The sequence below is a fragment of the Grammomys surdaster genome, unplaced genomic scaffold (genome assembly GCF_004785775.1).
Source record: "Grammomys surdaster isolate TR1022 unplaced genomic scaffold, NIH_TR_1.0 219, whole genome shotgun sequence".
Taxonomy (NCBI): Eukaryota; Metazoa; Chordata; class Mammalia; order Rodentia; family Muridae; genus Grammomys; species Grammomys surdaster.
In genome coordinates this window covers 2,871,077-2,883,152 of record NW_021604664.1, presented here as the reverse complement: position 1 = coordinate 2,883,152, position 12,076 = coordinate 2,871,077, and the positions used below count along the sequence as shown (strand labels likewise).

The 12,076-nt window shown below is 53.0% G+C and overlaps 2 protein-coding genes across 2 annotated transcripts in view; both read left to right on the top strand.

Annotated features, from left to right (window-relative positions):
- The first annotated feature begins 291 nt into the window (after positions 1-291).
- On the top strand, positions 292-3,976 carry Tmem250 (transmembrane protein 250). The gene is made up of 2 exons (XM_028772864.1): positions 292-635; positions 1,864-3,976. The coding sequence occupies exon 2, from the start codon at positions 1,975-1,977 to the stop codon at positions 2,392-2,394; it is 420 nt and encodes a 139-aa protein (XP_028628697.1). The 5' UTR covers positions 292-635; positions 1,864-1,974; the 3' UTR covers positions 2,395-3,976.
- Positions 3,977-11,408: 7,432 nt separating this feature from the next.
- The window catches only part of Nacc2 (NACC family member 2), a 78,035-nt gene continuing 77,367 nt past the window's right edge, over positions 11,409-12,076 (top strand). Inside the window, exon 1 of the mRNA XM_028772919.1 lies at positions 11,409-11,486. The gene's annotated coding sequence lies outside the window, so the exon portion shown is untranslated. The remainder of the gene's footprint in view (positions 11,487-12,076) is intronic.

The following is a 12,076-nucleotide window of genomic DNA, read 5'->3' as shown; positions in this document are numbered from 1 at the left end:
AGCCCTAGATCGCTTCATCTGCAACCGTCTCTGCTCTCTGGGTGCCAGCGGCGCTCGTTGGCACACAAGAGAACGGAGCTCCACCGCACCACCAGAAAGGCGACAACTAGCTCACACCTGAGAGAGAAAGCCCCTCCCACACGCGCGCACGCGCAGTGACACGGAGGCGACCAGCCTAGGCGCCCTTGGATCCCCCATCTGCGCCTGCGCAGGAGGCCGCGGGCCGTGACGTCATAAACGGCTCGCGGCGCGCGCACACGAGCGCGCGTCCTCTGATAGTGTTGAATTCCTGGACGTTCCGCGCGAGCCCGCGGCGGGCGCTGCGAGGCTTCACCGTGTCGGCGGCGCGGGCGGAGGGGGCGTGAAGACCGCGCTACGGTGGCCGCCGAGGGACGACACTACGGCTCCCACGCTGGGACAAACGCCTCCGGCCCGGCCCGGGCGCGCCTTCTCCTCCGGGCCAGAGCCAGCCCGGGGCAACTGAAGGGCCGCGCGAAGCGACCCCATCTTCGGCGGCATGTGCCCGCCCTGGCGTCGCACCCCCGGGGCACAAGCTCAACCGCAGGCCTGGTCCCCAGCGCCGTCGGCCTGCCGCATGGTTCCGGACACCGGCACCGCCACGGAGAGGGCACCGGGTGAGCGGCCGAGGACGGGCGGGTACCGGCCGTGGACCTGAGGGCCGTCTCCACGGCAACGGCGCCCCGACACCGGAAGTGGCGCCCGCCGAGAACGCGTGCTGAGGGCCGGGGTCGCGCGTATCCCGGGGACGGGCTTGTGAGGGCCGTCTCTGCACGCGCCGAGTTAGTGGGCCCTGGAGAGCTGGACCTCCTACTCTGGGGTCCTGTGCGCAGAGACGCGTGCCCCGGTGCCGGGCCGCCCCATGGCCTGCACCTCCACCCTAGTACAGCTGCTGCAGAATGCAAACCCCTCCTGTGCGGTGTCCAGTGACACGCCTGAATGAGGGCCATTGCCCTGTCTAGCTGGGTAAAACTGCTAAACCTCCCTGACTCCGGACAGGTTTCCTCCCATTGCGTCTCGGCCAGCTGCACTGGCGGCCATTTGCTCGGGACCTGCGGCGGTGAAGGAAGCTGATGGAGTGGAAATCACAAAACCCTGTTGGCGATGTTACCCTATCCTGTTACCAACTTTTGGCCTCTAGTGTCGTATAGTTTGAAATTTAGGGTTTTTTCCCATCTGCAAATTAACATAGGCAGCTGCAAATGACATTTGCTTGGTGAAACAAGGAACCACACGCCATTTCTCCTCTCTTTGTGTCTCAGTTTGGAGAACTCTGGCACTATGCCCATCCTAGACAAGCCAGCAATGCTTCTGTGTACATGCAGCCCCCAGGGAAGAGGTCTTGGTGCCTCCATTTACAGAACGAGAGCAGTGGGAGGTGAGGTGGTAATCTGCCAAAATAATGCCAGAGTCAGGCCCAGCAAGTAACCTCAGGGTCTTGCAATGTGGGTCTTCATCTCAATCCTTCTGTGATTCTGCATGGAGTGTCCTTGAAGGAGGTTGTCATTAGATAAATCACTGTGGAAGTACTGTGGAGTAATGGGCCAGGAGCGGAGTGCATGGGGTCTTCAAGAAGCTGTAAGGAGTGGGCTTAGCTAGAGCTCTACTGTCCCCGTTCTGTCGCTGGCAGCCCTTAGAGGGGACCCTCTCTGGCCAGCCGCTGCTGAGAGGGACACTGTTGCTTTCCTTTCTCAGCACAGTCAGGTAGAATGCTAACCTTTGGCCTGCACAGGTTGTGGACATATGAAAAGAGTAAGGGGATAATCTTGGGATGCAACTGATTTACAGACAGGGACAGCCTTGAGGAAGTCTCACCTGGCACTCTCCTTGTATCTCTTCCTGCAGGCCAACACCTCCCCCAAGGCTCAGCTGAGGGCTCCTAGATGCTGATGGTACCTATGCTAGCCACCTGGACACTGCACCACCACTGTAAAATAGCACTGCCGCCCGGGCCCGATGCCGGTCATGCCCATCCCGCGGCGGGTGCGCTCCTTCCACGGCCCACACACCACCTGCCTGCACGCAGCCTGTGGACCAGTGAGAGCCTCTCACCTGGCTCGCACCAAGTACAACAACTTCGATGTGTATGTCAAGACCCGATGGCTCTACGGCTTTATCCGCTTCCTGCTCTACTTCAGCTGCAGCCTGTTCACAGCGGCTCTCTGGGGCGCACTGGCGGCGCTCTTCTGCCTGCAGTACCTGGGTGTGCGTGTGCTGCTGCGCTTCCAGCTCAAGCTGTCAGTGCTGCTGCTGCTGCTGGGGCGCAGGCGTGTGGACTTCCGCCTCATGAACGAGCTGCTCATCTACGGCATCCATGTGACCATGCTGCTGGTCGGCGGGCTGGGCTGGTGCTTCATGGTCTTTGTGGACATGTGAGGGCCCGGGCTCCATGGGGCTCTTGATTGGGCCATATCAAGCTTCTTTCCTTGGAGGGTGGGGCTGGTAGGGGCTTTTTTTTTTTCTCCCCCATCCCAGAGGTAAGGCCTGAAGCACACACTTCCGTTGAGGGAAGAAAAGGGCTGAGACTGCTCTGTAAGGGGATACCACGCCGTCTCCCTGTTGGCTTCTGTGCTATCCTTCCTTCCTGTGTACTTTCCCAGATGTGATATCCCCTTTAGCCTCTTGCCTTGGGTTGCCTGTATGTTTTCAGGTTGTCCAGTGGGTGGCCCATGTCTCTTCTGCACCTTTGAGACCTTCTGTGTGACATTCTCACCAACACCAGGCCCAACCAGTGGGACACGAAGGGGTGTGTTTGTCCTGCACAGCCTCTTTATGTACCCTGTCCTGGCTGTAGCCTCAGGGACTCATCTGGCTATACAAGCAGACACACTACTGCCACTAACTGCTCCCACTTTGAGTGGTCCTAAGCTCATGGACCACTCTCTACTGTCACAAGTGGCCATGTCAGTCTTGAACCCCGAGTCAGGCCACAGAGTCACCGTGGTTTGCATAGATGCAGTCTAGCAGGACAGCATGTACGGGATTGGCCGGTCCCTGGGAGCACAGGCACCAAGGCTTGGCCTCCAGAGCAGGGGCTGGTCCACACCCCGGGCAGGTCTGTGTGTCAAGCCAGGCTGGAGCTCTACAAACTGAAAGAGCCTAGAACAACACTTCTGCTTAACACTGCTTTACTGTCTCTGAGGGATGAGCCCTCCAGCAGCCTCCCAGAGTCTTGGCCAGACCCGTGGAAAACAGGAGCAAACTGTACTCCTTCAATGGTATTTACCAGCCCCATGGGCCGCCTGGATGGGCTAGCTGCACCTTTCCCACATGCTGTTAGGCCTGATTTGTGAGATAAAAGACGGAGCACCTGAGCACCTTTGGCCTCTGTCAGGGGTAGGATATGGCTCTCACTGGTGACAAGGACCTGGGTGGCAAGTGAAGTGGTTTCAGTAGTAATTCCAGGGGCAGGACAGTGAGCATATCCTGCTAACACATGCTTCACCCCAGATTGTCACCCCACACTCTGGGCATGGGGTTGCCTCCTTTGACTTTACCCTGCCAAGAAAACCAATTGTATTCCATTGATGAGAAACATAAGAAACACAAACAGAGAACAAAGAGGTAGGACCATTGACCTAGCTTTTTAACTTGTAGCCAGCTGTCGCCATTGGTCTAGCAAGAGGGCTCATGGAGGAAGTCTGTCTGCCTCCCAGGATAGCAGATGAGGTGCCTTCCCAGTGGACCCTGCTGCTGTTTGCTTGCTGCAGAGAATTGTTTGCACTAAATCCCACTCTCCCCCAGAGCAACATTGTTCTTTGTTAATCAGCTCGTGTTCCTCAGAGTGGCCTGAAACCCCATTTTTCTGGGTGATGGTGGGTGTGTCAGGGCTGGTTGTGGGATGGATGATGGGACCTTGTCACTCATTGCACACCCAGCTGCCCAGTGCCCTGAGTGCCTGTTAAATTCTTGATGAGATGAATCAATCACCTGCATTAAACCTATTTTTTTAATGTGCTGATGGAGTGATTGCTTAAGTTTTGCTGTGCTGGAGGCTCACACATGTTGGACAAGTGTGTGGGGACAGTACTGGTGTCTTTGTGAAGCCGGAAATCTTATCCTTTTCAAAAGATGTCATTTACAATGTCATAGAAACTGTTCCCTATAGAATTGAGTTTTGAAAGCAGTAAATTTTAATGCTGAGTGTTGAAGCCTCAAAACCAGTGGTTCTACAGTTAAGTGGTCTGCCAAGGACCTAGAGTTGAGTTGGTCAATAAAAGTGAGGGCTGGATTTCTGGTGCTTTCCAGAAAGGATGGGAGCAGCTTGAGGGTGCTGTGTACACTTGAAGATGCAATGTCTGCATGCTGGGAGAAACAGGAAGCCAGGTTTCTTTTTTAAGTGTGTTTGTGGGTTGTGTTACTGAGGGATTTTTTTTTATAATTCTATTTCGTGTGTATGGGTGTTTGGCCTACATATATGTCTGTGCACCTTTTGCATGCCTGGTACCCATGGAGCCCAGAAGAAAGTATTAGAGTCTATGGGACTGGGTTAAACAGTTGTGAGCCACCATGTAAAATGGAGACCCTCTGGAAGAGCAGCCAGTGCTCTTATTTGTTGAGCCATCTCTTCAGCCCTGTTACAGGGATTTTGAGGAAGGGGATAGGGTCTCACTAACTTGTTCAGGCTGCTGTGATTACCAGCATGAGTCACCATATCCAGCTTGAGGTTTGTTGGGTCCCTGTCTGTCTGTCTATGTATTTTAAAAGATGGTTTATTTTTGTTTTGAATATGTGTTTTTTCCTGAATGTATGGGTGCCATGTGTGACTTAGTATCCACAAAGGCCTGAAGACAACAGTCACTTTAGGACCGGAGTCATAGATGGCTGGTTGTAAACAACCATGTGGTGCTAAGAACCAACCCAAGGTCCTCTGGAAGAATAGTCAGTACTCTTAACTAATGAGCCATCTCTCCAGCACTGAGTTTGTTTTGTTTTTGAGATAGGGTTTCACTATGTGCCTAGGTTGTTCAGGCCAGGCTGGCCTCAAATTCATAGCGATCCACCTGTCTCTGCCTCCTGGAATTAAAGGAATGAACCAGCAGGCCCCACTCAAATTTTAGTTTTTGCTAAGAGTAAACTGCAAAATCCTTTGCCCCAGTCAGCTCAGGTCCCGAGGAGAAGGGGTTGGGGGGAGGTTAGCACACTTATCCAAGAATCCAAAGCTGGGCTCAATAACAGATAGGCATGATGAGGGTGGTTATGCAGTGACAGTAACGCATGGCGCTCTAAGCCACTGATCATGCCTGAGGAGACAACATGTACTTTCCAGAAACTTCCCTAGACTGCTTTGTTTTCTATGGGTCTGAAGTAGTGAGTGGCTGGGTTGGTTGGTTGGTTGGTTGGTTCATTTTACAGTGTTGAGGATGGAACCCAGAGCTGAATATGCAATAGACAGTTGGCTTCCAAAGACCTGAAGTGTCTTCCATTGTCCCTTGGCTGGGAAGAGCAAGAAACCAAGATTTAACACCTTCTTTGGGTAGATGCCATCCTAACTGCCCAGTGGAGCCTCCAGACTGAGAGGTCACTGAGCACAAGGAACATGGCTCTGGAGAACAAGCTGCTCAGACTCAAAAAAGCTGAGGACCAGGAGTTGTGCACTAAGGTTACTGACCTCTTCTGTGCTCTAGAAGCTATGGCTTCCTAGCAGTGTCACAAGGCCTTAGAAGACCCTGGTTGAGCTAGCTCCTCCTGATAACCAAGAGCCCTTCTGATACTGGGGGGTTGTGAAGCAACTCCTGGCTTCTCTCATCAGCAGGACTGAGTTTGTGGGTTACATTGGACATTAGCACTGTTTTTTTAGTGTGTTACGCTTGTGGCTCTAGGTGACATTTTGAGTTGTACCTAGGGCTGCAGCCTGTCTGAGGAAGGCTGGAGATTGCCCTCTGTGGCAGACATGTAAGCCAGGCAGTGATCTAGGTCCTGGGTAAGGCAGCATTTTGAAGCCATCCATTTGCATAGCTCAAGAAACAACAGTAGTAACTGTGTCTCTGCAGGGTATCGAGACACTTTAGAACTACTCCCCAGGCTGGGGCATTCTGCTAAAATGCCTTGTTTCAGGTAGATTTGTTTGTTTATTTAGGCAGCACATAAGAATATAAAAATGGGAATGAGTTGCCTGCTGAAGGCAGGGCAGGGGAAGTCAAGGGCAAGGGAGATAATAGGGCCAGACCTGGACACAGACAGGATGGACCTGCCGACAGAAGTCCTCAGTGGCTGGATCTGAAACAGGATCAGCAGTAATAAAGCCACCCATCTGGTCAGCTGCTGTACCCTAGGCCCCTGATGCCATGAGGTAGAAAAGGCGACAGGGACAGCTTTCATGCTAGCCTTGTGAACTGACTTTGTGAGGAAGGGAAGGCAAGGGGCTGCTGCTACCCAAGGGATGGGAGGGAGGAGTGGATAGGAATCCAGCCGCCTGCTAGGACAGTTTTGAGGTTTGCAGAGCTGCCCAGCTAGAGCTGGCTCAGGAGACCAAGGAAGAGCACTTAGGGAGCAGTGTCTGGGGCTAGGTGTTAATTTGAGAGACAGGAGCTGGGTTTTGGGTCTTCCTGGAGGATGAGTCTACACCTCAGCACCACGAGAAAGGGGCATCTAAGGAGAGAGGACTGTGCCTATGAAGACCTGGGACTTGTCTCTAGACAAGATGGCTGGGAGCTAGGGCCAAAGGAGTGGAGATGAGCGGGCTCAGCCAGCTGTAGGAAGCACAGATGGAAAGAAAGCCTGAAGCCAGTCCTGTCTACCCATGTGAGGTGCAGAGCAGCGGCACTTTTATTACCTACAACCCTGGGGAGAAAATATGTATTCTCAGTCACAAATGGGATCAGAGCTAAAGAGCTAGCAGAGGGCTGGTGACAAGAAGGGCGCCGCGCTGGGGATTTGTAGAAATGAGAAGGCAGGTGCTCCAGGGCCCCAGGCTTGGGATGGACTAGCGGCTCTTAACACCCATTTGCTGCCCCTGTACCAAGTAGCAGCTTCTGCAGTCTCTGGTGGAGCCACAAACACAGTGCCTGTGACCTTCCCAGGGTAGTGTGAGGAAGAGAGCCAGATGGTCCCTATTCCCAAGGATGGCAGGGGCAACCCAGAGCACAGACCTGTGCCGCCACAGACTCAGCTGCGGTTATTGATGTCCCCTGACCTTGGGAAGGCCCAGTCCCTGCCAGCGTGTGAGGGGGAAGGGAGGGAGCGGCGGCGCCTTCACATGCTGATTCAGCGTTTTCTGGGGACAAAAAACGTGCTAGATCCACAGCGGCAGGGTGCCTTTCTCTTATCCGTTTTTGGTCTTGTTTAGAAAGAAGGGTCCCCTTATGCCCGGCCCTCCTAGGAAGCCTTCCCTCCCCTAGAGGCACTAGCTCTCAGGAAACAGCAGTCCCAGGCAGAAGCAAGCAGGGAAGATTTTCCGGAAATCCCAGCATTCTGGCTTGCCTCCCCAACAGTTCCCAAAAGAGGGACCTGCCCCCCAGCAGCAGCCTTGCCCAGGCAGGGATGGTCCAGAGCAGCTGATTCAGCGATCTGGGGCCCAGTGCCCCTCCCCCACCCCGCCAGGCTGCTTGCCCAGGCCTGTTGGCAGCTGTGTCACATGGGGCCTCAGGCAAAGTTGTGTGGCCCGCACTGCGCCTGGGGCCGGGGTGGCAGACTGAAGGGCTCAGGCTGCCAGGTGACCCTTCTCAGCCTGGCCAGCTACCCCACCCCATCCCCAACCCCCCCACCCCACCAACTCCCGCACTGCTTTTCTAGTCTCCTGCAGGAGAGCAGCCATAGGAGGGTGCCGTGGACCCAAGCAGGAGGCACGGGTTGTGGTGCTGCCGAGCTCTGCTTTGAGGACTCTGATACTGTCAGCCCTAGGAAATCTCATCCCAAAGAAACAGCAGCTACTCCCCAGATATGACCAGTCTTCCCATAAGCCAAGGTCTAGGACAGAGTTCTCATCTATCTCTGGTGGGGCCAGCTGTGACCATCTCCCAGGACAGGGGTTATAGCTAAGCCAAGTCCCATCCTGAGCCAGCCCAAGCCCTCTAGAGCCTGGGTCCTCGGGAGCGCCTGGATCAACAGGAACAGCAGGGAATAAAGCAGATACCCTCTTCTCTGGAGGTCTGGCTTATAGCTGATGTTACTCGAGCCTGGGGTTGTATCTAACTGTGGACCCTGGGAAGGACAGGGGAGTCTGTGTGAACCACTGACCAGGTCTAGGGGCAAGGCTGTGTCAGCTACTTGAGAACTCGGGCCTATAAACAAGCTTGCTGAGTTGGTACACGGCCCTTGGTGTCTTGTTACAATGGGACCAGGGGTGTAGGTAAGCACTCCCAGGCAGGTTGGGAAAAAGTCGAGGCTTTGGGCTGGAGTTACAGAGAAAGCTAGAAAGAAAGGATGGGGTGAGGCCGGTCTGAAGCTGAAGGAGAGAGCTGGATTGATCAGGAAGGCATGGCCAGTAAGGCAGGCAGGAACTTTGAGGGGTCATCTGTCAGAGGGTGGGATGGGGCAGGAGTGAGGGTAGGGTGGACATCTTGACAAGCTTGGAAGCCCATAGGAAGATGCAGTAGTCATAAGCTGCAGATTGACCTCCCTCTTAACTCATTAAATGAGGACAGGTATTCTTTTCCCTTTCTTGGAATATTAATGACAGTCTGCTGGATGCTGCATGAATATTCATACAGAGATGAATCAAGTCCAAGCTTCTGGTAGTGGCACCCGTGGTGGCACCAAGAGACAGGACCTGCCAGGTAGCTGGTGCTGTGTGGAGGGAGTGCTGTCAGGAGTGTGCACCCTACCACTCCCGCAGGCCCCTTGGCCCTCTGGACAAGCAAATAGCATCCTGCCCTGTGGTCACCCTCAGCCTGGGGATGCTGCAGCAGTCTGCTCAGGCTTCAGAGTGGGTGTGGTGAGTAGTGAACTTGGTGTGCTCATGCACTCAGGTTTGCAGCCAAAGATGGACCCCAGGGAGATAAGAGAGGAATCAGAACTCCTGAGCAAGGGCCAGCCTGCTGTCCTGCGCAGCCTGGGCTAGTCTCTCAGGCAGCTCCAGTAAATTCAGGCTGCCTGTTTGGACCTGGAACTTCATACCCATGGCCAGCCCCACTGACAGCCAGTAGACACATGGGTTTCCAGGTCCATCCAGTGGGCACAGCCAGTTTGGCCTCTCCCTTTTTGCCTCTGTAGGGAACAAGGTTGTTATTTAAAGGACACTAGTATGGAAGCTCCGTGTTTGTTTCCTCCAGTCCCCGCTGTCCAGGCTTTGCTATGCTCCCACTGCCTGCCTGCAGGGTGAGGAAGTCCGGCATTAGTGAAAATTCATTATTTACAGCACTATGACATCATACCAAGATGAATTATTTGTGTGTATTTTGAATCGTGCTATGATAGCCCTGTCTGTTTTCCTGGCTCTGTAACACACAGGGCACCCCTGGACACCATCCTTTCTGGTAGCACTGGCCACAACAGCTGAAGCCTAGGCTGACGCTTATAGCCCATTCTCACCCCTGCCAGCAGCCAGGCATGTACTTGTCGAGTGTTTGTTAGTGGAGAGGTGTGTTAGCTATTTTTATCATTAGCATCTGGAATCACTATAAACTCTAAGGTTAAATATCAACTAGAAATGGATTCTCTTGAATTGCAGGTTATTTTGAGAGTCTTTCATGGCCATTTGTTTGCAGAGAAGGCAAACCAATGGCTAGTCATTTGACTTCTATTTCTTTGAGAACAAAGTGTGAGCGGTGAGTATGTAGGTCATTTAGATGTTTTGATGGCTAGAAGAAGCCCAGATGGCAGTCTCTGTCCTGCTTCCACAGTCTTGCTAGAGACGAGATGGCAAACAGCTGTTTTTCCCATGCCATACCACAGTTAGCTGCCATCTCCTCCTGGACCAGTGGAATAAGGGGCGTGAGGAGAGACAAGACCAAGGCAACAGGATGCAACCCTCACGTGGCAAAGGGAACCGGTGTTGGGAGCACCATCAGTGGGCAAAGACTCTCCCAGATCCCTGCAGCCCCATTCTGTGGAGGCCTGGACGGGTTCTCAGTTCCACCCTGCTGCCCTCACTTTCCCTTGGCAGTCCTTGGGGTACCAGACTCGAAGGGAGGATCAGAGGAACTGCATAGCACAATCGTGTTCCTGAGCCTTACCCGTAAGGTTGCATCCTGTGGGCTAGAATCTTGAGGAGTCAGACCTGACCTCTGACCTCTGAGCACTGGCCTTGAACTCGGTGGCCAATTGTTAAATGAGTGAATGAGCAAGCAAATGAATAGATTGTTGTCTCGAATGTCCCTATGCCTGGCACATGGCAGGCCATTAGTGCTCACTTTCTGAGTGACTGTGTCCAGCCTAGCTGCTGGCCTAGCCTGGACTTCTTTCTGTAAACAATATGCCCAGCTCTTACCTACCATGGCCAGCAAAGGGCACAGTTGACCCCTTTGTCATACCCATTGGGTAGGACATATCTGTGGCTCTGTTGTCCCTCCTGGGAGATGAGTCCCTGCAACCAGCTCGACCCTCAGCCTTCTTCAGAGCAGGAGGCAACAGCTGTGAAGCAGCTGCACTAAGGGAAATTTAGGACAAAAGAGGAAGGAGATTAGAGCATCCAATTTAAATGGAGGGGAGGCATTCAGAAACCAAAACCGTCCTGCCCTAATTCCTGAGCAGAGGGAGTCACGGGCTCTGCAGCAACGACAAGAAACCAAAATACTCACCCAGTTTTCTCCTGCAGAAGGGATCCAAGCACTCTTGGCTAGGAGCCCACTCATGTCCCTGTCCTAAAGAGAGATCCATACTGTGAGGATGATGATGATGATGATAATCCCACCTGTGTCTCCTGGTCACACCCTTCAGGTTCTGGACTGGGATGTGGGTCCTGTTCTTTGTTTGGCAGGGACTCAGTGAGCATCTACAGGAAGGGCCCAGTGGTGGGGAGAAGCACACCTGTGTTATATGGAAGGAGCCCTAGGCAGTGTTCTATTGCTATGAAGATACACCATGACCACAGCAACTCTTATAAACAGAAAGCACTTCACTGAGAATTGCTTACGGTTTCAGAGGTTTACGACCTTGTCAGGGAGCATGGCAGCATGCAGATGGATATGCTGCTGGAGACGTAGCCGAGAGCTCTGCATCCATCTTCAGGCAGCAGGAAGAGATAGCTGCTGGGTCTGGCTTGAGCTTCTGATACCTCAAAGTCAACCCTCAGTGACACAGTTCCTCCAACCAGGCTACACCTACCCTAATATGGCCTCACCTCCTAATCCTTCTAAGTAGTGCCACTCCCTATTCAAATCACCACAGAACAAGACTCCAGCATTTAGGCTGAGCCCCCATGTCAGCCTGTCTGAGACTGTGGTGAAATCTGGCCAGCTTCCATCACAACCCTCGATGCATGTGCCTGGACCAACACAGAGGTGCAATTCATCTCCCCTGGCTGGCTGATGCTGTGACTCAGGAGCACAGAGGCTGCCCGCATGAGGCCTTCCTCGGAGCCCAGACAGGTAAACAAGTTCACATTTTTTATTTCAGCCTCCAGCTGTGTCCAGCTGCTAAAAAAAGGTTTATCCTGCATAGCTTTATTGCAGAAAGCAGAGATAGAGAAGTCTGAGCACCTGACTCTGCTCTCAAGATTTCCCTGGTGACAAGACACAGGGAGGGTTGGGTTGGCCAGCTGACTTAACACTACCTTCTCAGAGACTCTAGCATCTCTCGTTTTCTGAAGCAAATTTACAAACCTAAGTCAATGAAGCAGGAATTCAGGGAGACTCTGCCCTGGTCTGAGCAGTTAGACAGGAAAAAAATAAAAAGGAGTGTGCATTGTCCAGGAAAGCTGGTTGTGCACGGCCTGTCCATCCTTCAACCTATAGTCAAAAGTCACCAAGCTGGACATGGTAGCTCACACCTTTAATCCAGTACTCAGAAGGCAGAGGGTAGATCTCTGTGAGTCTGAGGCAGCCTGAACTAAATAGTAAGTTCCAAAACACCCAGGGCTACATAAAGAGATGTTGTAAAAAAAAAAATTGAAAGATAGATAGATAGATAGATAGATAGATAGATAGATAGATGATAGATAGATAGATGATAGATAGAT

Excerpts from the sequence above, each read along its gene's own strand:
- Tmem250 (XM_028772864.1), top strand. The coding sequence starts at position 1,975 with ATGCCGGTCATGCCCATCCCGCGGCGGGTGCGCTCCTTCCACGGCCCA.